Here is a 27,566-nt window from a genome sequence, read left to right on the forward strand (position 1 = left end):
CACATGTAGATAGCATCCAAATTTTTCTTCTGTACATCAGAAAGCATTCAGCTGACCTTTGATTCAGAATGGAAGGTTGCTCTATATTCCATCCATATCCTCCATCTTCTGTGATTCTGGTCACTTGTTTTGTCAATTTATTTGAAATGTCTTCGCATTTGTTCATGAGTTTTAGAACCACCTCTCTCTCTTTGAGCAATATTTTGCAGTTCCATATAATATCTTCTGATAATCCATTTGTCTTACTCATTTTTGTAAACTATTAAAAAAAAATACATACATAAGCTGACAATGATACAAAAACGTAAAATGACAATCAAGGAGCTTTAATATTGTTTTCTATCCTTCTCTGGCAAGGGTCCCGCTTTCCCTGACCAGAGTTTGGGCCAGCAGCTTTCCCCCGCCTTTGACAGGAATCAGGTTTGCAGCTGGTTTCTGGGGTAGGGATGTTAGCATATAGCCATTTAAACAATGAATTGATAAGCCTGGGTTTATCAGTTAATCCAAATGACTACAACTCCCACTGCCTCTGTATCAGAGGCCGCAAGAGGGAGGCGGGAGCTGCCTCCCCACACTGCCTCCTATAGAGGCAGCAGCAACGGGATGGGCAGGAGCCGGTGCTTGGCGGGAGCTGACTTAAAAGAGGGGAGGAGGAGAACAGGCGGGAGCTGATATGCATGGGGAGCTGGTTTTTAAGCCAGCTCTTTAAGCATGCCAGTTCCATGGAGCTGCCTGACCCGCCCTTGCTGCCTCCCTCAGAGGTGGCAGGGGGAGGAGCAGGCAGGAGCTGGTGTTCAGCAGGGACGGAGGGCCGAGCTGTCTTAAAAGCCAGCTACCCAAGGGCACCTGCTCTGCAGTGCTGCCTGCCCCGCCCACTCTGCTGCCTCTGTATCGGGGGAGGGGGGGAGGAGAGAGAAAGCAGGTGGGATGCTGGAGCTGCCTCTGTCCACAGAGAGCTGAGGTCCCCTGTGGACAGGGGCTGCTGCTGTCCTGCGCTGCTCCCTCTGATTCAGAAGCAGCAGCATGGGGCAGCAGGTGGAAGCTGGTCTGCACGGGGAACTGATTTTTAAACTGGTTCCCCTCACAGAGCAGCTCTGCCTGCCACCCCACAAAGGCACCTGCGCAGGGAGGTAGGGAGCTCCCCGAAAGTGGAGCTGGGAGTGCACTGGCTGCCGGCCCTGCCCCCAGGGAGTATTTCAGTAACAGTGTAGCCGTTACTGAAAAATTTGTTGCAGCTACATGATTACTAAAATAAACAATATTGAACATCCCTAATAGGAAGCCCAGCCACTCCTCCTGGGACTCCTTTCCCCTGCTGTCTCTAGCTCTACAACAATTGGTACTTCATAGGCCTCTCTCTCTCTCCTCTCATGCTCCACCCCACCTTCTAACAGGGGAGGCTTTTAAAGGCCTCCAGCAAGCATGAAATAGAATCAGCTGGCCCCAAACTGCTGGGTCAGCTCCCTGCCAGCTGCTCCTAACTGTCCTGCAACCACCCACCTCTAATTAGCAGGCCTTTTTTACCCTTTTGGGGCTATCTTTCCTCTATTCTGTAGCAGCCCTCTGGCCTGCCTTTGTCTCACTTCCTAAACGCTGTATTAGTCATTTTTGTAAGAAAAATACATACAAAGGTTATTACATCATTGCCAGAGTAAACTTTCTTTGCCAATGCTCTCAGATGGATGAGATTCCTTTCATCCCTGTTAGGAGCCAATAGAATACTCCAAATATCAGTTTCAACAAGGACTTTTTTTGGGGGGGGGCTCTCTCTCAATAATACCCGTACTGTTTTGCAAAATTAACTCACGTCCCCTGAGTTCTGCAACAGCTTGAGACTCTACACAAATGGTGTCAGTGGTAAGAATTATGGTATCATGTGAGCGGTTTGGCCTCTTATCCTTCATACATTCAAAACTAGAGACAGAGCCCCTCTTAGACCAGAGAAACAAATACTAAAAACTACTCCAACTCTTCAGTATTTCATGCTTTAACTTCAGAGGCCCACTACATTAATTTGCTTGGGAACCTCATTTTCTTTATGACTTCCAAACTAGAGGTATCCCAATTTATGCACTACAGGTGCTATTTTTATTACAAAAAAAGATTACTTATTTATTGAAAATGCATACTTAGAATTACTCTGCTATAATGTTTTACATTCAAGAGTTTCAATCAGCCCCAACATTACAGGAAGTGGGCAGCATCTTCCACTATGGCCTCTATGGACCACCGAGGAACAGATCTGCTGGAAGGAAAGAGTTTCAGACAATCTGGCTCACAAGTTTAATTGACATTTCCAATAAATCTTAAGAGACTGGGAAAGTTCCAAAAGAATGGAAGAAAGCTAATGCTACTCTAGTTTTTAAACAAGGCTAAATGGGATGTTCAGGGTAATTATACACTCGTTAATCTGACATGAATTCTAGGAAAAATAACATAGCAGCTGATATGGGACTTGTTTTGTCAATTTATTAAGGAGGGTAAAATAATTAATGACAACATATTTCTGGAAAATAGATCTTATCAAACTAATGACTTTTAAAGGAGATGACAAGTTTGGTTGATAAAAGAAACAGTGTTTACGTAATATACCTGAACTTCGGGAAGGTGCTTGACTTGGTAGTCCACAATATTTAAATAAAAAAATAGAAACGATATAAAATTAATATGGCAAACTTCAAATGGATTAAAAACTACCCAACTGATGGGTTTCCAAAAGCATGTGCAATCAAGGAATCACCACAGAACAAACATATTTACTGCGAGATCCCATGGGCTACGTTCTCGGCCTTAAAATATTTAATATTTTTAATCAATGATCAGGGAGAAAACAAAATCATTAAAGTAACACAAATTGAGAGAGCGGTAAATAATGAAAAGGACAGGTCACGGATTCAGAATGATCTGATTGCTTGGTAAACGGAGTGAAAGAAAACAATGTGTATTTTAATATGGCTAAATATATAATGCATTCATTTAGGAACAAAGAAAGTATGCCATACTTACAGAATGAGGGATTCCATCCTGGGAAGCAGCGATTCTGAGAAAGACTTAGAGGTCATGGTGGATAATTAGCTGAAAAAGAGCTCCCAAGGGAATCTTGAGAAGGAGTGGGGAAGTTATTTTACCTCTGTATTCAGCATGGATGTGACCTCTGCTAGAATACTGCAGCCAATTCTCATGTCCACAGTTCAAGAAAGATTTTGATAAATTGTGTTCAGAAAAATGCCAGGAGAATGATTAAAGCTTTAGGAAACATGGCTCAATGATTGGGTGAAAGAACTCAAACTATTCAGATTAACGAAGAGATTGATTACAGTCTATTAGTACCTACATGGGGAGCAAATACTTAATGGTCTTTCCAATCTAGCAGAGGAAGGTTTAATACCATTCAAAAGCTGAGGGTTGAAGTCAAACAAATCAGATTGCAAATAAGATGTACATTTTTAACTCTGGAACAATTCACCCAGGCTGGCAGTAAACTGGCCATTTTAAATCAAGATTGAAGGTCTTTCTAAACAATGTACTCTAGGAATTACTTTGGGGAAGAGTTTTATTGCCTGTGTTATACAGGATGTGAGACTAAGTTAACTACGGTCTATAAAAATGCACAGAAATATTAAATATTAAAATATAATGAAAATTGACAGAATTTAAGGACATTTTTTAGTCACTATTCTATTTGTTCTTCCTAACCCTACTTATTGAAACTAACAGGAATTATTTACCCCAAGTAAAAATTATAAGTGTCATGATTTACAGCAGTGTTTCTTAAACTGTGTTCTCCAGCACATTGGTGTGCCGCAGAGATATGGTGACCATGTCCCCTTTTTCCGGGGACAGTCTCGGATTTAAAGATACCCAACACTAGCATGACGCAGCAGCAACTTCCTGTTTTCACCCAGCACGTAAGCGGCTCCCTTGGTGTTTTGTGCGGGCAGCCAGGGTCACTGCTGGTGGCACACAATTTCCAGAGTTCTGAGCTCCAGTGCAGCACGCGCCACTGACCAGAAAGCCCCCACCACCGCGTAGCCCTTCCTTCCCACTGCGGGACTGCTTCTGCCGTGTGCTGCCAGCCCGACCTTCTCCAGCCACATGTGGCCGCCACTGCTGCCGGAGGGAGAGAGGCACTGGTTGGAGCCAGTGAGCCACTCCTGGAAGCTGCCACCAGAGTCCTGGCAGAGACCGCACAGAGCTCAGCTGGAGCGCTGCAGAGCCGGGTACGTTTGGGCTCTGCCAGTGCGCACTGTGCACAGCCCTTTCTCCCTCCGTCCCTTCCCATCCCGCTGTGGGAGCAGCAGTGCATGGACCTGCTCGCTCTGCCGCACTCTGCAAGCCAGATCTGGGAAGGTGGGGGCTTCCCCCCTCCACGCTCCTAATGGGAGCCAAAGCTGGTGCGGGGACTGGAATGCGGGACTAACATTAGCACCGTGGGCAGCCCAGATCCAGGCCCGGCAAGTGGTCCTGCCTTGGAAGTAGCTGGGGCCAGGACTGCAGGGACTTCTGGGGCCTGACCACAGACGCCAGCCCCACAAAGTGGAAGGCAAAAGGTGGGAGATGGGCTCGGAGAGGACTAGGGGGAAGGAGGGTGGGAGAGGAAGAGACTTGTGCTGAGGGGCAGGGCAGGAGAAAAGGGAAGGAACCAAGGGACAGGATGGAGGAGAGACAAACGCCAGGGGACCAAGTGGAGACAGTGAGGAAAAGGGCAGGAGGAGGGAAGAGAGGTGTCAGTGGGTGGGAAGGTGGAGGGGACAGGGTGATGCTGGGAGAGGAGAGGGGAAGGGCATTGGGGCAAGAAGAAGCAAGGGGAGGGAGAGGTGCTGGGAGACGGGTTGAAAGGAGGAGTGGGCATGAGGAAGACAGGGATGGAGTGAGTCATATGTGAGGGCACAGAGGGGCATGAGAGGGAACTGGGGCAGAGGGTGGTGAGGAGGATGGGCATGAGGGAGAAAGAGGGCAAGGGGGAAGGGGCAGTGAGGGAAGGAGGAAGCAGCAGGAGCATGCAGGGGGAAGGGAAGGTGCAGGTGCCAGGGGATTCTGGGGATGAAGCAGAAGGACAGACACGTGCAGAGAAGAGACCAGGACCAGAGGGTTCGGTGGAGGTAGGAGGATGGTGGGAAAAGTTCTTAGAGGGGGTTACTTTTACTTCTGGTCATGTGTCCATCTTGACCCCGAGAGTCAGAGGCATAGTCAACAAAGGTCAGGAGGTGTAGGTAATGTGTCCCTAATTTTGGTTCAGAAAATATGGTCACCATACATGGAGAGAACAGTGTTCAAATGGCTGTGCTTAAAAGGAGCAAGCTTCCTTTTTTTTTTGGGGGGGGGGGGGGGAGGGCTCAGCAAAAATAAAAAAAAATATTGTTTGGTGTTCCTCAGTCTTAAAAAGTTTAAGAAACACTGGTCTTCAGAAAATGATATAAAATTGGGGTAATATACTCAGGTTTTCCCAAGCAGAATTTAAAAAAATTACACAATGACGACGACAATTTACTACATAGCTAACATTCTCCAAATGTAACCTTTAATTTTGGTTTTGTCTCAAATCTAAAACTAGGGATGTTACCTTGTGATTAATTTATTAGCCGAGTAGTCGACAGAATTTCCACTGACTACTCGACTAGTTGATAGGCACTTCCGCGTTCTGCCTTTAAAATGTACAAGAGTTCCAGTGGGGGCTCTTGTGCATTTCAAAGTTCGAACACTGCGTGGAGCCCAGGGCCAGCAGGAAGTCCCTCTGACTCTGCACTCCACGTGGGCGCTTCTGCTTTGAAATTCACAAGAGCCCCCGCTGGGGACTCTTGTACATTTCCAAGTTAGCATCCCGCACAGGGCCCAGGGTTATCTGGGGAGTCCCTAGCTGATCCCTGGCTCCATCTGACATTTCAAAGCAGCAGCACCCCACTAAGCCTGGGTTCTGCTGCGGATTCACCAGCTGACCCCAGGCTCCGTGCAGCATTTCAAAGTGGCAGCACCACTTGGAGCCCAGGATCAGCTGGAAACTCCGCAGCTGACCTTGGGCTTAGTGCAGCACTGCCAATTTCAAAGGCTCTGCATGGCATTTCAAAGTGGTTTGGGGCCTGGAATCAGCTGGGGACTCCCTAGCTGACCCTGGGCTCCATGTGGTGCTGCCACTTTGAAGTACTCCCCTCTTCGCCATCTCTTGCTGTCTCTGATAGAGGCAGCAAAGGGGTGGGGGGGAAATGGGAGCAACTAGCTGACTATCCTGTTGACTTTCCGATAAACATTTGCTTATCGGATAGTCCACTAGTCCATAGCATCCCTATCTAAAACTAGACTAATTTTCACTTTTCTCCTAGCATTTCCTCACTTGAGTCATGAGCCTGGCTACTCCTCTGATCACCTATAGGGAACATGCATTTGAACAGCACCAGTACTTGGAACTCAAGTCCCAGCCTATGCTTTTCCCCCAAAAGATCTATTTACCCTCCATTGGGAAGCCAGTACTATTTTTGGTTGCTTTGTAGGGTGCAAAGGAATTGGGTGGAGGGTCTCCACAGAGTCAAACAATATTTATGGGAATAGCAAGAGATTAGGTGCCACTGGGGAAGGGTTTTCCCATGAATGTCTCTTGACCAGGTGCCAGGGACAGCCTCCTTACCCTGCAGTGATGGCACAGCTCCCAACAGGTTCCTTATTTCCTAACTCACTTATCTACTGCAGTCAGCATTCACCTCCCTGCAGTTCAAAGAAAGGCATGAAGCTTACAGAAAAGGAGTGGCCCATTTGTCTGTATGATCCTATACCTCCCAAGCAGAAGCCTTAGGGAGCAGCAAAGAGAAGAGTGCCCCTTGACACAAGGGGGACATTTTTGTTTTGGCAAGAACTATGGATGTCAGTGTTCTGAGTGCTTCAGTAATGCCTGCTTCCAACATCAGAGCACAAGTCTGTCCTACCAGAGAAGTAACTCTGAGCTAGAAAAAACTTTAAACACGACAATGGTCCTGTAGCACCTTAGAAACTAACACAAATATATGAAAGCTTCATAGTGGTAGCTGAGTTAGTCTGTAACAGGAAAAACTTAAACAACAAATAGTCTAGTAACACCTTAAAGACTAACAAATCACATAGATGGTATCATGAGCTTTTGTGGGCACAGCCCACTTTTTCAGATGACCACTCCTCCTTCCAACACTCTGGTCATCTGAAAAAGTAGGTTGTGCCCACAAAAGCTCATGTTTTATTAGTCTTTAAGGTGCTACTAGATTACTTGGGGGGGAGGGGGTTAAGTTTTTCCTGTTACAGACTAACTCGGCTACCCCTCTAAAGCTTTTGAACATGAAGGCACTGCGTTCAGCCATATGGAGAGGAAATCCATCAACTAGACAAAGAAACTTGCAAATAGACATCATCTTCCTTTCCAAGTGCAAACAGACGCACATCAGACCTAAGACACTAAGGGTGAAAAATCCACGTATCCCAGACTACAGCCAGAGATTTTGCCACACTCTTACCAAGAAACTCAGGAACCACCTTGTCAGCATTCTATACAAGAAGCAGAAGAAAATCAAGGAGGAGCTCTCAACAATAGAAACTACCATCACACACACACACACACACACACACACACACTCACTCCATCTTTTCCAGACTTTACTAAAATTCAACAAATCACCTACAAGGATCACTTCATCTCCCTTCAGAAGAAAAAGGACAAAAAACTATCCAAACTCCTACACACTTCTGAATCTCTCATTCCCAATATTTTCAACTCACATAGCAACACTGTCAACCTATCCAACCATTCTCTCAGCCCAGCAGAGGAATCTGTCCTACCTCGAAGACTCTCCTTCTGCCTCACCATCTACATGAATATGATTCAGTCCTGTGGGGATCTGGAAGCCTATTTTTGCCGTCTCTGCCTAAAGGAATATTTCCAACACACAGATATACAACACACTGACTTTGCTGTTCCCCCCCAGCAATCCCACAAGAGGAAGGCTTCTATGTGGACCCTTACTAATGGTCATAACGAGAATCTTGATTTCTACATCGACTGCTTCTGCAAACATGCTTGAGCTGACATTGTCAGCAAACAACAACATATAACTTCAGCCACGCTGAATGCAATGCTATACACGGCCTCAAAAACAATTCTAACATCATAATCGAAGAGGCTAACAAAGGTGGTGCTGTAATCATCATGAACAGAATAGATTATGAACAGGAGGCGACCAGACAACTCACCAACACCAAATTCTCCAAGCCTCTCTCCTGTGATCCCACTAAAGAATACCAAAAAACCCTGAAACAGCTCATGAGGCTCCCTGATGCTGCTCAGGACCAAATTTACACTAACACCCCCCCTAATCAGTAGTCTTCTATCTGCTAACCAAGATACACAAAACCTGGAAATCCCAGATGGCCCATCATTTCAAGCATTGGCACATTTACAACAGGACTATCTGGCTACACTGACTCTCTCCTAAGACCCTACACCACCAGCAACCCTAGCTATCTTTGAGACACCACCGACTTCCTGAGGAAACTACAAAAGGTCAGTAATCTATCTGAAAATACCAACGTGGCCACCATAGAAGCTCTTTACACCAACATTCCATATGAAGACAGATTACAGGCTACCAGGAACACCATGCCCGATGATAGAACTGCACACCTGGTTACAGAGCTCTACAACTTTGTCTTCACCCATAACTACTTCCGATTTGGAGACAATTTTTATCTTCATGTTAGTGGCACAGCCATGGGCACCTGCATGGCACCACAATATGCCAACATCTTTATGGCTGACCTTGAACGTTTCCTCAGCTCTCACCCCCTAAAACCCTCACTCTACTTATGCTACACTGATGATGTCTTTGTCATATGGACTCACGGGAAACAAATCCTTGAAGAATTTCACAGGGATTTCAACAACTTCCATCAACCTCAGCCTGGATCAGTGAAAAATCCACTTCCTTGACACTACAGTACTATTAAATGATGGACAAATGTCCACCATCCTATACCAAAAACCTACCGACATGCCTCTAGCTTCCATCCCAGACACATTTCCCAAACTACTGTATACAGCCAAGCCCTAAGCTCCAATCCCACAGAGACACACAAACACTTACAGGATCTATATATACACCATTCTTAAAACTGAAATACCCACGTGGTGAAGTGAAAAAAAAACAACAACAGATCAACAGAGCCAAAAAAGTACCCAAACATGAACTATTTCAAGACAGACCCAGAAGAGAAAACATCAGAATTCCTCTGGTTATTACCTACAGTCCTCAACATAAACCTCTCCAACGCATTATCAACAATCTACAACCTATCCTAGAAAATGACCCCTCACTCTCAGATGCCTTGGGGGAAAGGCCAATACTCGCTTACAGACAACCCCCCCGCCTCAAACAAATTCTTTCCAGTAACCACGCAACACACCTCCATCAATCATCCAGGAACCCACCCCTGCAATCAGCCCCGGTGCCAACTCTGCACACACGTCTACACCAGCGATTTCATCACTGAACCCAATGACATTAGCCACCAAATCAAAGGCTCATTTAACTGCACATCCACTAATGTGATCTATGCCATCAAATGCCAGCAATGCACCACTTCAGTGTATATTGGCCAAACTGGACAATCTCTACAGGAAAGAATTAGTGGACACAAATCAGATATCTGAAAAGGCAACGCACAGAACCTGCTGGAGAACACTTTAATCTTCCTATACACTCATTAATGGATCTCTAAGTTGCTGTTTTGTTTTAGACCCATTCCACAACCCAAATACACAGAGAAATATTGGAACTTAACTTCATTCACAGGTCTAATTCTCATGCAAATGGTATGCATGATATTGGATGCTCACACATTATCAACCAACCAAACAATGAAAGTGCTAATAGTTCTTGATGCCTGTGTAGAATCTGGTGTTGGTCATCTTCCTTTTCAAGTGCTAAGGGTTCTTATCAGCCTCTTGTAACTATTTAGTCTTTAAAGGTGCTACTAGACTATTTGTTGTTTAAGTCTTTCTTGTTACAGACTAACTTGGCTACCCCTCTAAAGCATAACTACTACTCACTGTCTCTTTTTATTTCCTCCCCTCCATTTTTCTTCCTTCTCCCCACCTCCCTCCTTCCCTTATTTATTCTTGGATCTGGACTTCCAACACTCCGGTCATCTGAGGAAGTGGGTTGTGCCCACAAAAGCTCGTGATACCATCTACATGTTTTGTTAAAAATATACAAGTAGTATCATGAGCATTTGTGGGCACAATCTACTTCTTCAGATGACAAATATGGAGCAAAGAACACAGAGTTTGAAATATAACTTCAGTGCTAGAAGTTAACGTAGAATATTTTTTCCTCTTAAACCCAGAATGTGTTTTTACACTATATAGACTCATGTTTGGCAAGCACTGTGTGGGAGACAAATCGAAAGAATGAGAAAGGGACAATTTTCTGTGCAAATTAAATCCTTGGCCTCATCACCATAGTTTTGGCTGGAAATCATCCTTTCCATTGACTCCCATGAAAACAGGTTAAGAAATCTAAGTGAACACTCATATGCACGAGTATGGGAGTAGGCCAGGAGCACATCTTGCTGGTGTACTGAGGTTAACTTTTCAAGTGTTACACTAAGTGAACTGAAAGAACACAAGCCAGAATTCTAGAACAGTATTCTAAAAACTATACAACAATTCCTCCTTTGCCTCAGTCCACTTACTTTGTCATCTTTCATTTTCTGCAGTTTACTATACCTTCAAGATATAATCTAGGTCTGGGACCCTAACGCGTACTCTAGTTTAGACAAATAGAAGCCCATCAAGAATAGTATTTCCTAGCCTTATGACCTCTCTGACATCTAGCCATTCTAAAAGGGGGCGTGGTCACAATCCCCCAGACATGTTCACGACCACCAGGTTCAGAATTTATGTTCTAGCCTATCTGTGATGTACAGATAATCAATTTTAATTTTAATTTCCGTATTCTAAACCTGAAGTTAATGAAATGGAACCAACAGAGTAACCAATTACAGCCAAAAACAACCCCCTCATTATTTCTTACTACATTTCTACCTTTAATAGATGCACAAAACTGTTTACCTTGGAATAATTCTGTGGGCAGTCAGGCACTATTTATTGCACTGTGTAAGCCTTATTTCTTCTGTCATATGCATGCTTAAAATCCACATAAGTCACCTTGCTCTGTTTCCATTTCCTCAACACTATCTTTTTATTCCATTTTCAATACAAACAGAATCACTATTCTTTGGGTTCTAAGTAATAAGCTTCCTCCAGCCAGTTCCTCCTCCAACCAGAAGAAATGGCTGTTGACATGAAACCTTGACATGTGTTGCTACCTAGATTCATATGCAAAGATAGGCTTGTGGTGCTGGAGAAAGTAGATTCTATTCAATTCTGCCACCTGCACTACATAAGACTGAACACAATACTTACTTTGTGTCTCAGTTACCTTAACGTTACAGCTACCAAGTCTTATCTGCTTCACAGGGGTGTTGTAAGGTTGTTAATATAGTCACAACCTGACACTTTATGGAGACATGGATCTACATGAATCTCCATAGAAATGAGTGGGGATTTGCTTTAGATCAGATGTCAATGAGCACACTTATTGCAGGATTGGAGGTCATGTTTGCAATCAATGAATGCTCAGGGAGAAAACATTAAGTGCAAAATATTTCAGTTTAAAGGGAGGAAAATGATAAATATTTTTAACTTAAATATTGTAAAATTTACAATACCTAAACTATTTAGATTTCCCAGTCTTTAGTTACTACTACTATAGTAACTTTGCAACTTGTTCTTCACTGAATTATAGATAACGGGTGCTCTGGTAAAACTTGGTACGCTACTCTTACTTCAAACAAGTAGCGCTTGACCATCCTCTATGACTTTTCCTTCCTTATACAAGATTTCCAGTGATCATACAATGCAAAATCTGAACTTTTGCACAACTTAATTTCCATTGCCCTACCCCATAACTGCACAGTTTATCTGTAAAGAATTTATATGAAATCAACACAAACTTAGTATGGTAACATGAATTCAACAATCAGGTATCACTTTAATTCAGTGAGTGTTCCAAAAAAAAGGACGTCCTTCACTGGCAGTTTGCATGTTTGGGTTTTTGTTTAGTTTTAAACCAAAAATGTGAGAAATCTTACTGAATTCCTCTAATTTAAATCAATACTGGGATCTGCATGTAGATACCTGCAAATAAGTTTTCTGAAAAACATCTTTTATTAAAAACAAGCATGAAGAACACGATTTTTAAATAAGAGATTAAAAACTCCAACATTTGCCCTAATGCCTAAAGCCCTGGTTGGCATGAATATAAATCCTGTAATCTATAAATAAATGCATTGAAATTGAAGCCATCTGTTCTAAAATCACGCATTTTATTGTGTGTCAGCATTTAATCTCCAAGTTACAACAAGACGTATTTTAGCTGCCGTTCTGAATTATCTACATTTAAAAAAAAAAAAAATAGATAGTACTGTGTCAAAGAAATTCAGGTGCTTAACTCTCAAACAGGATCACTAGAGACTTAGGACTTCATTGTTCAGAACTGTGCACAGTTAAGTAGGCAATAATACATTTTTTTATAAGTTAGGCCTTTAAAGCCATAGTGTAGACTTATTAGTCCATAGACAAAGGCTATAACTCAAACTTAAGCACTATACAGAAAAATATGGAGTAGCAGCCTTCACTGTAACTAACTAGCTACCACCCACCAACAAATTTCTTGGACCTTACATCAAGTTTCATCTCAATGTTGGATAATGAAATTCTGGCAAGAATGTTCAAGATTTTATTTTCTTGTTTGTTTCAACAAACCAATCCAAACTCTTCAGTATGTGAAGCTCCTATTGCTACCTCTTTTCTTTATTTCCTACCATTTTTGTAACACGACTTGTATTGGGATAAGTGGGTTTTGTACCCCTAGTCAATCAAGGAAACCAGATTCTTATTACAAAAGTCTCAGTAAAAATATAACTCAGTTGTATTAGTTTATGCTAATAGACTTGCATTTGAAGTCTGAGGGAGCAGAAAGAATTTTATATATAAAAACAAATCTCATTAAAGGAACATTATTGCCATAGGACCTCCCACATTGTTCAGCGCACAGAATGAATTGTGTTCACTTAATTAACAGCTATTCAGTATTTTGCATTCTCCTCAGTGTTCAACATTTGGCCTTCAGAATTAATTATCTACAGCAAATGTAGGCATACACTATGTCCCTGTTCCAGATGCTCATGCCAGTGTCTGCCCAATTGGTTCAAGTTCTCTTCCCCCACACTGGATCTTCATCCAATCCGTCTCCCTCTTCCACTCCACTGGCAGACTCAGGACACTACCATAACTCAGACAAGTTTCCCAGGCTGTCTCAGTTAAGGGATACTTAAAGCCACCTCAGCCTCAAACCTTGGTTTGTAAATTCTGCGTTTTGTCAGAAACAGCACAGAATCTCACCCACTGCCTCCACTGAGATCCTACAATACCAGGTTGTGCACATGTAACCTTACTTTACTGGCAATTCAAATTATTTGAGCAAATACTATTCACATTTCTGCTTTTGTGTTCTATAAAGACGGGTTCACAGACTGATTGGCCACGGAAGCTACAAGTTACCCTGGTGATCTTGTCTCACCTTCAGTATCACACAGGTCATAGAACGTCCCCAAAATAATTCCTACATGAGATCTTTTAGAATAACATCCAGTCTTACTCTAAAAAGGGTCAGTGATAAAAAAAAAATCCATTAGCAAACAAACAAACAAACAAACCCACCCACCCCTTGGCAAATTGTTCCATAGTTAATTTCTTTGTCAGTTTAAATATTTAAACCTTATTTTCAATCGGATTATCTCTAGCTCCAACTTCTAGTCACTGGATCATGTAACACCTTTCTTGGTTAGGCTGAAGAGCCCATTATTAAATATTTATGCCCCATGTAGATATTTACAGGCTGTACTCGAGTCATCCTTTAACCTTCTCTTTATTACACACAACAGATAGAGTAACAGACTCCAGGAGCTCAAAGTCATGTTTTCTAATCCTTTAATCATTCTTTATGGCTCTTCACTGAACCCTCTCCAATTTTTCAACGTCTTTCTTAAGTTGCAGGCACCAGAACAGGACATAATATTCAAGCAGTGGTCACACGAATACCAAAGATAGAGAGGTGAAATGACCACTCTCCTGCTACTCAGAAGTCCCCTGTTAAAACACTTCCTAGGATCACATTAGATCTTTTGGCCACAGTATCACCACAGGAGCTCAAGTTCAGCTGATGAGCTATCATGACTCAAATCTTTTTCAAAGTCACTACTTTCCAGAATAGAATTCCCCCATTCTGTAAGTATGACCTATGTTCTTTGTTACTAGTTGGATACATAGACATTTAGCCATTTTAAAACATAGTTTGCTTGTGCCGAGTTTACCAAGAGATCTAGATGGCTCTCAATCAGTGACATGCTCACTTCATTATCTATCACTTCCTGAATTTGTGGCATCTACAAACTTTTTTAGTTAAGATTTTGAAAACATATTGGGAAACTAGGAAAGCACAGTATGAATTGATGATTTTAGTGAATGATATTCTGGGAGAAAAAGCTGAGCATAATGACAAAGCATTTTTAACAAGCAACAAAATATACAAAAATAGATTTTGATACTGCATAGATTATTTAAACAGATTTTGTGTTGAATCAAATTGCAATCAGCTGCATTTTGAAATGGCCATACTAACAAAGGATTCTGAAGAGAAATATATACATTTTCCTTATATAGAAAGCTACTAACCTATCTCAGAAATAGGAAGACAATATTAAAAAAAACCTGATTTAGAGAGAAAAAATAAATTATAGTAAGTTTTATCCACATTTCTTTCATCCAGCATGCACTAACACAGGTTAGAATAAAACAATCAGAAAGACTGTATATCCAGTATTGGTGCAAGATTAAAAATTAATAGGGAACAAGTTCTCATTTAGCAGTTAGCTGGATTGCTGATCATAATTTGTCAATCTTTTACAAATCTGCAACAGGAGGAATAAAGATGAACAATGTATAATTACAAAAATCCTGCATTTCCTATAATTAAAAAATAGGAAACTTTACCAATCTAAATATTTGCTTAGTATTAGGTGATCAAAACAAGTTTATATATCCCAAATTCCAATATAATTCACTATGTGAATGTTCCTGCACTATCTACAAGGACGACTTTAATGTACAAGTATCAACTACATACATAAAAGCAGGTACCTAATTAAAAATTCCAAGAAAATATTCTGTTTGTAATTAAGTAACATAACTATTTGAATGAAATCCATTATGACAGTTATCCACATTGCCCCAAAAGTAATATTAGATGGTTTCTTTTGAAATCTGTAACTATACCCTTGTAGATGTGATTGAATTAATGTAAGCCAACATTAATGTTTCCACTGTAGTTTTGTTTTTATGATCAGGAACATCAACTTTTTTAGCCTTAATGCCACTTGTCCACTGTTCAACTCCATATTCTTTTTACATACTTAACTGTGTCAAATTTAACCATTCAACTTCCAATTCTTTCATTCATTCATATATATATGAATATATATATATATAAAAATAAAATAAAACCACCTCCCCTTTAACCAATGAGGATTATTTATTCCAGCACTTTTTCTACTATTATATCCTTGCATTTTCTATTTTCCATCAGGAGAAATAGCTATATAATCTACCTTTGCCATTAAGATTATATTTTAAGTAATTTCAAAATATTTCTAATAGTTACAACAAACTGCAATTCCTTAAACAAACTGCATTTGAAAGTTATTTTCCAGTTCTATGCAATTAAGATACTGATTTTTCATAGAATGCAAATTCAATTCCCAGAAAATAACTTTTCCACCTATCTTTAATATAATAATAATTACGGAAACTAAAATGTAAACCTTTCTATGTTATGCATTTATGAAGCTTTTACTACAGTTTCTGGATATGTATTGTGATACACTGCTAGCTCCTACTCTTATCTTTGGATTACAAGTTTTTTTTAAAAAAATAGTGTACAAGCAAGGATACTTTCTAATAATCTACCATGTATTACACGTAAAAAAGTTTGGAGAAAAAAAAATCTAAGAAAGACCTGGCTTAGTTTTAAATGGTTATTAAAAAAGAAACATCCAATTTGTTATATGGTTCCACATTATTAGAGTATTGAGTTGCTAAAAACTAGATCTTTTAAAAAAAACAATTAAAACACACTATATGCCTATTTAATATCTGCTAAAACTTGTTTGCTATGTGTTAGTTACACTTTGGGCATGCAGTTACAATAACTATATAAAAATGTGTGTGCTGACAAAGGCAATCTATATGAAAAAATAATTTGAATTCAAACAAGCCTGTACAACTTGACTCTGTAAAAATATTTTAGCAAACAGAGAGGGATAAGGTAGCCCTGTAGCAAATACTTTTCCAAAGAATCAGCTCAGGCAAAACCCAACAAGTTTGGAAAGGAACAGAATTATGACAGATGTTCTTTAAGAAACCAAGGCTTCAGGCAAAACGGATTTCTCTTGCAGCATATTTTTGAAGCTGCACTTATATTTTTTTGAACACTCTGACTTGTGATTATTAATTTAATTTTCATAAAAATACAATCCAATCTCATATTCTTGTGGTGTGAAATATTTGCACATGAAGTACTGCAAGGTTACATTATATTACAATGTCTTCCTCTAAGTATAAAAATATATTTCTTTAAAAAAAAAACACACACTAAGAAACTACACAAAATAGACTTTGTTAAAAACACTTACTCCTGAAAAATTATATCAATTATTTTTAAAGGGCCTGTAAACCTTTTTTGCTTCAAAAGCTGGTGCCATCACATAGTAGCTTAGGAAAAAAATTTCAAAAGCCACAAGACTTCCTTCTCAGGTGCTTTGACTATTCTATTACAGTGCTGCATAGATCAGGTTTGATGTCTTACACTTCATTGAAACACATAAAATTCTAAGCACACAGACACATTATGGAGAACAAATGAAAATAAATAAAAACCTAGTAAATGATCGTACATTGCATACTTACCAGTGACTGATGTTCTCCCATTCAGTTATAGAATGTCTTTTAGGTATCCCTGATGCTTTACTTTTTTGATTGCTACAGTCCTTAAAATGGCTGCACTGCTTAGCCAGCAAAACCATGCTAGTGGCTGAGTTGCAATATTAAAAGAAAAACAGAACAAAACAATTGCTTCTCCTGTGGTGAAGCTTAAAATATCCATGCTGGCATCTTCAATCATGGAGCTACCTTGGAAGTTGCTGCTGCTCTTTAAGTAGCTGCAGTAAAAGTTCTGCTACATTCTTGCTTTCTGCATGGTTTTTCAGCTAAAACAGATCAGAACAGGCTAGCAAACAACTCCTTCCTAAATGAAAGCTCTAATTTCTTCTTCTGCAGTGAAATGAACCAAGTTTCTATGCTAAACAATGAGTGACAGTATTGCCAGCCAATCAGCTTGGGTTTTTCAGGAAAATCACCCCTTAATTCATTCAAAATTAGGTCATATGACACTATTTGAAATGCTATTGGCTTAAAATTACTATAGTGTTTTAGCCTAATCAGGATAAGGCCACCCATATATGCCTCCCTAGACTGAAGATACCTTGACTATAAACATACAGGAATATTTAAAAAAAAAAAGAATGCAGACTTACCAGAGCTTCCCAGCTATTAAAGGGCCGGTGCTCTGTTATCTTCTGAGCCTTTTTCTGAGAACATTGAGGAATTAAAGTGAGTTCACCTAGTGAAGCATCTTGCAGGAAGTTAAGTATTTTAGCTTTGTAACCATCCTCCATCACTTCATCACCGCTACTGTAGTCCTCATCAAGGGAGCTACCACCTTCTGAAGCTGACTCGTATTCTGAGTCTTCTGTTTCTCTTTTAGTGCTCCAAACACCTTTTTTGCCTTTGTCTTTTTTCCTAAAGCCATTCTGGGCTTTTGCAGAAGATTTCTGTTTCACCTTCACTTTAGTGTCATTATCAGGGTGTTTTTTGCTATTTGTGGAGACTTGGTTCCAACTAGAAACTTCACTTTTGGAAGGATATTGCACATCTGTGTATATAATGTAAGAAAGCAAATGACAAATAAGATGCATTGATCAACAGCAAAAATGTTTCAATAAACAGCTGCTTTTCACAATGAAGGCTTACGTAAACACCACTGTCCTCTGCTAGCTATATCTATATATAGCATTATACAAATTTCAGTTCACTAACTATAAAACTTTATTCAAGCTATGTTTGGAACTTCTCTGTATATTTAGAAAGATGTTGTAACGATCACAGCAGATACAAAATTACCAAGTAATTAGAATCACAATGAAAATATTAAAATCACAGACACTATACAATTCTAATAAAAAGCCAAGTAATTTCACCATGTCAACTATCATTAATATAAATTCAAAGTATCTATAGTGATTTAATGTCATCACAAAACAAAAATGGTCAAAATGGTTATATGTATAAAGCAACCTTTGATACTGTAAGGAATATGACAAAATTTTATTTTAATGGATTATCCCCCCATTGCAAAATGTATGTTGATAAAGTAAGCAAATAAACCTAGCTTAGCATATGCTTTCTCCACAAAAAACAAAAAACAACAAACCAAACTTAGTTTCATTTTACTGCATCTCACCGCAGCATTATGGGCAGGACACCAAAAGCTAGCACCTGTTAAAGAAACCTGAGGAACTAGAGCTTATAAAATAAAAATATTTTTGGTTCTGTTATTAACGTCTTATTTTCAATAACTCTAATTATGTGTTAGGTAAATAATCCGTATTAGGAAAAAAAAACAGTAAATGTGCATACTTTTGATCACTCAATTTTAAAGTATACTTTAATGCTATAAATATTTTAAATGTTTGCTCTCCTGTCTAATCCATTGCACATTTATCCACTAACAGCCTAAAGCAATCAAACTGCCCATCAAGCATGGTCTAAAAAAATGTATTTTGTTGCGTTGGTACACTCAGAGATACAGCTTCCTAATGCTGGGAATAATTTTTTAATACTCTTCCTGGAAGCAAATGACCAGCTTTGATCAATAACGTAATATGCTCCTACTCTGTAATTTTGATTATGTATTTCTTCTCATATTTTACCACAATTTCTGCCAACATGTCTATGAAAACAAAAAGTCTGTAAAAGAGAAAATTATGGAAGTGAGAAATGAGAACAGGAATAATAAAAGACCCTGGTAAAATAGCCTTTTGCATGTGTAAAGTCTTGTTGCTTCAGCTGAACCTCGCCTTTTAGATGATCAGATTAAGGAAACTCAGTTTGGCAATTTTAATTGCATCACCAATTACTTGATTTAAAAGACATATTTATGTATTTGCAACATATCCTAATTGAAACAGAAGTGAAATGATAGTTTTTAAGTTCTTCAGATCAGGAATTCTCTCTAGCCTTGTATAGTAGGAAGCACAATGTGGTTCCTGATTTTGATTGGTGCTTTCTGGCACTACTAAAGAATTAAGATATCAATTCTAAATACAGGTTATTTCTTTTGTAATAATCTGCAGATTCATCAATAGTGCAACAATACTTATTTCTATCAAATTTAATGTATTGTCATTTTGCTGGAATATTGTTTGCATTATTTATCCTAAATATAGTCTAAGTATTATTTCTATACTAAAGCCTTCTTAAATAGTAATAGACTGATTTACTGAGACTCACGGCCTTGAGACAAATACTTTGTGAAATATTCAATTCAAAGAGAATCATGTTTGATTTTTTTCTCATCATAAAGAATATATTTTCATATTAACGAATATGGATTTATGCTCATATGGGTAAGTCGGCACTTGACAAAGCTGCCTTAACTTCCATATAAAAAGGCATACAACTTAATAAAAAATAGGATGCCAACTCAGCATATATACTTTTTTTCAACAGTAAAAACAATTTTCTTTTACATTCTTTTCCTTTACCCTTTTCCCCCTCCTTAAACGGTTTTTTGCACATCATCACAACTTTGTAAAATATCTTAATCACGATCAGGTTTGTGATATTTACACATTAGGGAAATTTACACTTCTCATCTGTTTTATTACACAATAAAATTTACTGTAAATTTGTCTTTACCCTGATGGTCTTCTGCAAATACTTTTAAAGATTCCAGTGCTTCGTGAAACACCCAGTTATGTTCTTGAAGTACATCTTTCAGTTCCTATTAAAATAACATTTTTATTATCACGTGATATATAATAAAAATCCTGTAACAATTAAAAACAAGAGCAACACTTCTCTAGCAAGTACCCGATAAAACCTTGGATTAATCCCTAAAGTTATGCACACTATATATGTTATAAATAAGCACTTGATTTTTAAAAATCTGTTCTTAACATTAATTAGAAAACCTGTTTCATTGTAGGGAGATAATTAAAGTTAACAGTATTTTAGAGGGCAAACTGTGTTAGTCTGTAACTTTAAAGGACACACACACACACACACACACACACACACACACACACACACACCCCCACCCACCCCACACCTGGAGTTACCTGGCATTGCTCAGGGTGGGTGGTAGGGTCTTGCCAGGGGTGCACCATGTGATGGGCAGGCGGGAGGGCGCGAGCATGGAACCTAGGGTGGGCGGGGCAGCCCAGCTTGTGCCCCAGCAACGACCCCACTTTCCGCCCCAAAACTTTCGCCCCACTACCTGCTGCACTATGGGGCCGCACCGGGGGCTCCCCTATCCTGCGGGCCATGGCGAGCAAGTGCCGGGCTCCCCGCCATGCGACTAGGAAGCTGCGCTGGACCCCAAGCTGCTCCCAGCACTGCCACCTCCCAGCTGGGCTCACCTTGCTGCGCCCACAACCAACCCCTATCGGTGGCCACGAGCTCCAGTCCGCCACTCGGCAACCCTCGGCCACTGCTGGAGGGGAGGGGCCCGGGCCAAGTGACATTACGGGCAGGAGGGGACTCCCCTGCCCCGGACGTGCCTACACAGTGGAATGGCCTGGTAGAGGCGAATGGGACAGCTGCTGCTCGGAGCACCACCCCTCCCCTCTCGCCTCCACTGCCAGCCTTAGTGAGTGACTGTCACCGCCGCTTCCCCCAGGAAACCACTTCTCCCCGCACTGCCAAGAGTACCTTAAAACTTTTTCCTGGAGGAAAGGTTATCCCACGCAAAGTTTGGTTGCAGTAGCTCTTATAGTGCCCAAATTATTAGTGCACAAACATACAAACATTCTTCTTTAGATATATATAAAAAATAATGTGCTTTCATGAGCAAAGCCCACTTTATTAGAGGAGTATTTTAGATAAACATTCAAGGAAAACAACTTCAGAATACTGAACTGTATTAACTTACCCCCTCCCTTCCTACCATTAAATATTAAATACTACTAAAAGCTCACTGAATTCTCTACTTAATTGCTAATCTACTTCAGATCTCTATACAACCATCACAGTTTCTAATAATTCACTCTCTAACAACTAGATATCCCATGTAATGACCCATACAGATAAGCAACTTCTGATTTAAAAATCACTGAGTTCTAAAAATAATGTGAATGTTTTAATGATAAAATAACATAGTAAGCCTGAAATTTTCCACATACATTCATTCATTCTATGATCCAGACTCTCAGGTCAGGCCAACCTATGTAGGGTTTACATAGTATAACTTATGTCCAAATGCCCAGTCTCAAGAGACCAAGTGAATATTATCAGCAGAAAGGTGTTCCTGCCATGTACCCTTTCCATTGAAACACTGTCTGTGCTGGGGTCCATTGGCTAGTGCCATGCAATCTAGAAATTCCCCTTATCCAGGCAAAAGGTTAAGCAGCTGAAATGGGGGCTAAAATCTGGTCCTATTACTTATTACATTTTTATATACTTGCATAAACAGTGGATTTACTCCCAAAAGATACGTAGTATCTTACCTCTTTGTCCAAACTGGGGAATTTATTTTGCAGTTTCTTTACAAGAGATTCTTGTTTTTCCCATTCTTCTTGCGATTCTGGCTCTTCTAGCTATAGTTCACAAAAGACATAGCAATCATTTCACTTAATACATCATAATACTACTATCATATAAAAATGAAATAACATGTATAACTTCACTTACCTTTTAAACAGTCATACTTTGAATGAAAAACAATTTGCAGAAATATTTGAGCTCTCAGACAGAAAATAGTTACTAATACTACTTTCTTCAATTATAACTGTTTAAAATGAGACAAAACTTCCCAAGAATGGTATAGAAAATTCTTAAGAGTACTGAAAGAGGAAAAGGTCTTAACTCAATACAAAATAAAAGACAAACAATTGTGAGGCTCTTTACCACACTATTATAAATAGATCTTTACCAGCTTAAAATCATTTAAGTTCACCTAAAAAAACTTGAGTGGCTCTATATGATATATATGTGATTCTTCACATAATAGTGCTCAAGTTAGGCATTTTTTTAAAACATGAAATTTTTTAAAAAATTTAAAACATGACAACTCTTCTTGTGGAGAGGAAAAAGGAAGACAGGCATGATCAACAGATTTTAGCCCCATTTCCAGAACTGGAAACAACCATTACTCAAGTGAGACAGATTATATGCAACCCACATGGTTATCAATGGAATTTTGCATATTAAAGATAGGGATGTAAGCAACTAGTCGAATATATGATAAGCAAAAGCTTATCGGTTAGTCAACTAGACCCTCAACTAGTTACTTCTCCCCCCTTGCAGCAAAGGGGGAGGGAGGAGCAGGAGCTGGTGCTGGGGTGGAGATGGCTTAAAATCTAGTTCTCCCCAGTACCTTCTCCACAGGGAGCAGCGGGGACCAGGTGCCAGTCAGGAATTGGCTGATTCCTGGCTTGAGCCCAGTTTCAGATGCTGCACCTGTGCTTTTATAAATGTATTAAGTAGCCGTCAGCTCACCTACTAACACTCCTGGCTATGGAACAGATAGGTCCCAGGTTAATAACTACAGTAACAGTTAAAGTTACACTTAGCAAGTCCAGGCACTGCATCTAGTTTCTGATCACCAATTCTCAAACCAAGGTGAAGTGGAAACCTTGGTATGTAATTCTCTCATTTAAGTTCCATGCAAAATACTGTATGAAGGATTTTTGTGGCACTTTGTTTAAAAAATTCCAACCAAAATTTGTATTGGAATTTGATTTGTTGAAATCAAAACGTTTCATGGATTTTTTTTTTTTTTAAATTTCGAGGATTTAAACAAACTAGACCACGAGACAGGTTTCAAAACCTGGCTCCCAGATTTCCTTTGGAAGCCTGCCCTATGTCCTTCCAGCTCACCAGCCTGGAACTTCCAGGGTCACAGTCCCCTGCAACCAACCTGGCAGGCTGACAGGGAACCAGGAACACTGGTGTTCACTCTCCCAGGCATGCAAGCTGCTTGGTAGCTTAGGTTCCCACAGTCCATGATCCAGACCGTCTGGCTCCATTCCCTCTCATGGAAAAAAAAATGTGATTCTGTTCCCAACTGAACAAAACCAGATTTCAAAATACAGTAGATTCCACTTATTAGCAAACTCTCAATTCCTAGTGAAGAGTTGCTGTTTTCTAGAGGTTACCAATAAGCAGAAGGTACTATTTTCAGGAGGAGAAATAGAAATATGAGCATAGACCAAGGACACATTGTACAATGAATTGTTTATTAACTTTCAGGTTTGATACAACTCCTAAAAAAGAAAACCAAATATGGCATATAGAAATGGATACATTGTATCGTGTACCATAATGCAGGAAGTCTTGAGTCCAGTTGTACACTACACCTGGAAGATCGGGTTAAGGTATAAAACTCCATCTACGCAAACTATGTAGCTGGAGTCAGCTTGCCTTAAGCCAAGCTTCATGCCACCTTCACAGAGCAAGGTGGATGAGAGCAAATGCTCCCATCAGCTTCCCATATTCCTCACAACTGTGAGGAGTACCGGCCCCAGCCAGAGCTGCTCTTCACCGTTCAATTTAGCGAGTCTTATCTAGGGATGTTAGATAGCAAGTAACTGAATTATCGTGTAACTGCATCAAATTTTACTGATTACATGACTATTCAACAGTCCCCAGAGGCGGGGCTGAAAGCCAATGCACTTCCAGTCCCCCTCTCAGGAAGCCATGCTGCTGCTTTTGATAAGGAGACAGCAGCACGGAGCGGCAGACGCCCCTATCCACAGGGTGTCTGAGCTTCCCACAGGCCGAGGCTGCTTTGTGGCAGGCTCCCTTGGCCCCACTGCTATCTCTGATAGGGGGGCAGTATTATAGAGCTAGTGCTGAGTAGAGATGACTTAAGTCAGCTTCTCCCAGCACTGGCTCCTGCCTTCCCCTCCTGCAGTCTCTGTAGGAGGGAATGAGGGGTTGGAAAGGTGGGTCTGTAGAGCCGGATTCCCACATCTATCGGCTCCTGCCTACCCCTCTCACCCTCCATACTGCTGCTGCCTCTCTAACAGAGGTTGCAAGTTGGAGGGTGGGAGGGGATGCCTGTAGTCAACTGAATCAACTGATAATCCCAGGCTTATCAGTTAATTGTGTAGTCGTCTACACACTGACATCCCTAATCTTTACTAGGCCCTGCTAAAATGAATGCCAGAAGATCAATCTCCAGCACGAGAAGTGGACACATGGTCTTTGTTTGATATAGGTTGCAAAGACTACAGCAACACACAATTCTATCAAAACGCGCATTTAAAGAGCGCCCAAGAAAACTTAACAGTATGTGCCTATAGACGAAACAGCACTGTATTTAGTTAGAGCTCTTCATGGGTCGGAATTAGCACAAAATTGTACTATATTTAATATACCAAAAAATTGTCAAGAATACCATTTGTCCAAATATCTTCTTTTTTTACTATTTGCCACAAGTGAAGGCTCCACATGTTTGTCATCCCATATAATATCTATCTCAGCACATAGGCGCTTCACAACTGGTACTGCCTCTACAAGTTCACCATCAGCGAACTCACCTTCTGTCTCCAAATGACCAAACTCAACAATGGCCTCAAATTCCTTTGATGTTAGATTGTCAGGAACTGAAACATCAACCAGCACATCATGTCTACTAAGCCAGCATTTTCTGTTGTTGATACAAACCCTTTCTGATGCAGTTTTCAACAATCTGGGGGAGAACAGCAGCCCATGACTAGTTAGGGAGTTGAAGTGCATCAGTTAGTTACTTTTTTAATCCAAGTTCACTGCTTGTAGATGTGAGTCAGCATAGAGCGAAACCATGATGAAAGCATTACGCATAGTAGTGACCTTTGAAGTTTTAATGATAGCCTTTGTTATGCTGGGGATGGACATGAGTGTGTTCAAAGGCAAACATTTTAACACAATGTGTGATAATTCTATATTAACTGAATGAACTGGGCAATTATCAATACACAGGCACACATGATGGTTGTGTAGGCACAATTTCTTGTTCCAGTTCTTTTAGCCATTCTTCAAACACCACGGTTGTCATCCAAGCTTTATCTGAACTCTGGTAGATCAAAGCCAGCTTTGAGTGGTCATCAGAGAAACAATGAGGGCACTTGTTCTTTCCAATTATCGTGAGAGGCTGTTTGTCTCATCCATGTTTATACAATAAAGCACCTTGATGAGGTCTGTAGCTTTTTTCCTTCCTAGAAGCCCTTCCTTCACCATGCCAAGTCTTCAGGAAAGCCTTGTTAGAAGAGACTAGTCTCATTGCACTGAAAATGTCATGTGACTGGAACTCTGTAGAATGCTAGGTAAGACATTCACCGTCCATTCATTAGCCACCAGAAGATGAGCATCTTGTTCCTTGCCTTGTTCCTTAGGCTTAATGACACTGTGCTGGGTTTTTCACTGATGGAACCAGCTAGCCAAAGGCTTGAATTCCTTCCCTGGCTCTGCTGACAGCTGATTCATTTTCTGTTTCAGCATCAGCCTAGTGAGTCGAGCACTTGGGTCAAGATTAAGTTGAAACCTGATACTCAATGCTTTACCAACATCTGTGTCCCTTCCATTGCCTTGATGCTTGCGGCCTCTGTTTGTGCTGCTCCCATGACCCTGTAAAATGTTATGGCTGTTCTTCAGAATGAAACAACCAATCAACTTTGAGACGACAAACTTCTCAGCTATTCACATTTGCTTAGTGCCAGGCTCACATAGGACCTACAGAAGGGGAGGTTACTCACCTCAATAGTAACTGATGTTCTTAGAAACGAGTGTCCATGTGGGTGCTCCACATTAGAGTCTGTACGCCGCTGCTGAGCCTCAGAGTGGAGATTTCACAGCAGTGTCACTGGGGCCACGCAGGTGCACACCAGTAGTTGCACGCTGTTAGGCTGTAGGCATTGCGCATGCACAAGCACCTCCCCTGCCCCGTTCCTTCTCTACCCTGAAACCATGGCTTGGGAAGGCAAGGATCCCGAAGTAGAGGAGAAGAAGAGAGGGTTTGTGGAACACCCATGGGGACACTCATCTTGAAGAACGTCAGTTATTATTGAGGTTAGCAACCTCCTCTTCGGGAGAGAGATGTCCGAATAGGTGCTCCACATTATGTGACTACAAAGCAATTCCTCTTTAGGGAAGTAAGACTTCGGATCTGACAGAAAAGCGGTGGAAAGAACTGCCTGAGCTAGTTTCAAGCTGGAAAGAGGTCGCTGAGTAAGCGCATAGTGCTTTGCAAACATGTGGTCGGAGGACCATGTGGCAGCTGCACAGATGTTTCTTTTGGGTACTTTACAGAGGAATGCTATCAAGGTAGGCATGGCCCTGGTTGATTGTGCCCATACGTTCTCTGGAGGGAGCACACCCGACTGTGCGTAGCAAAGCTTGATGCAATTAGAGTTCCAGTGGGAGAGTCTCTGTGATGAGACTGCCTATCCCCTATTGTGGTTTGCTATTAAAACAAAGTCTGGGAGATGCTTGGAGTGGTCTCATTCGCCGCAAGTAAAAGAAGAGCGCTCTGTGCCGGTCAAGAGCATGCATTTTCATCTCGAAAGAGTTGGCGTGTGGTTTGCGGAAGAAGGTGGGAAGATGCATAGTCTAATTGATATGGAAGGATGAGTGTACTTTGGGGAATAATTTCGGATGGGTACGTAAAGTGGCCTTGTCTTTAAAAAAGGGGGTATATAGGGAATCCGTCATTAGGGCCACGATCTCTCCTACCCATCTTGCTGAGGTAATGGCTATCAGGAAAACCGTATTCATGGCCAAGTGTAATAATGAGGTTGTCACCATCAGTATGAAGGGAGGCCTAGTTAGAACATTCAATACTAAATGCAGGTCCCACGGTTACATTGGTGGACTGATATCTGGATAAAGTGCCTGCAGGCCTTTAAGAACCTCTTGGTGAGTGGATGAGCAAATATGGACAAGTTGTCTATCTTGGAGTGGAATGTAGTAATGGCCCCCATTGATCCCTTGCCTATTCCTGCCCTGGAACAGAATAGGGGGCATTGATTGTTGGACTGCATTACAAACAGATCTATCATAGGGTTCTGCTGAGTGCATCTGCTGTTGTATTCAGGGCACCAGGAAGATGCACTGTGGT

General features: G+C 40.8%; 1 protein-coding gene across 8 annotated transcripts in view; it reads right to left on the minus strand.

Moving 5' to 3' along the window:
* SMARCAD1 (SNF2 related chromatin remodeling ATPase with DExD box 1) overlaps positions 1-27,566 on the minus strand; it is a 90,316-nt gene that overhangs the window by 28,129 nt on the left and 34,621 nt on the right. For 6 of the 8 annotated variants that reach the window (XM_075929609.2, XM_075929610.2, XM_075929608.2 and 3 more), the window contains 4 exons: positions 21,976-22,065; positions 20,168-20,252; positions 17,725-18,122; positions 57-259 (listed from right to left, as the gene is read on the minus strand). In XM_075929609.2, coding sequence (XP_075785724.2) covers positions 57-259; positions 17,725-18,122; positions 20,168-20,252; positions 21,976-22,065 — 776 coding nt within the window. Of the gene's footprint in view, positions 1-56; positions 260-2,129; positions 2,222-17,098; positions 17,638-17,724; positions 18,123-20,167; positions 20,253-21,975; positions 22,066-27,566 lie in introns of those variants that run through there. The other 2 variants (XM_006111955.5, XM_006111956.5) reach the window with 2 other exon arrangements.

This window comes from Pelodiscus sinensis, chromosome 4, assembly GCF_052426305.1.
Source record: "Pelodiscus sinensis isolate ZL-2025 chromosome 4, ASM5242630v1, whole genome shotgun sequence".
NCBI lineage: Eukaryota > Metazoa > Chordata > Testudines > Trionychidae > Pelodiscus > Pelodiscus sinensis.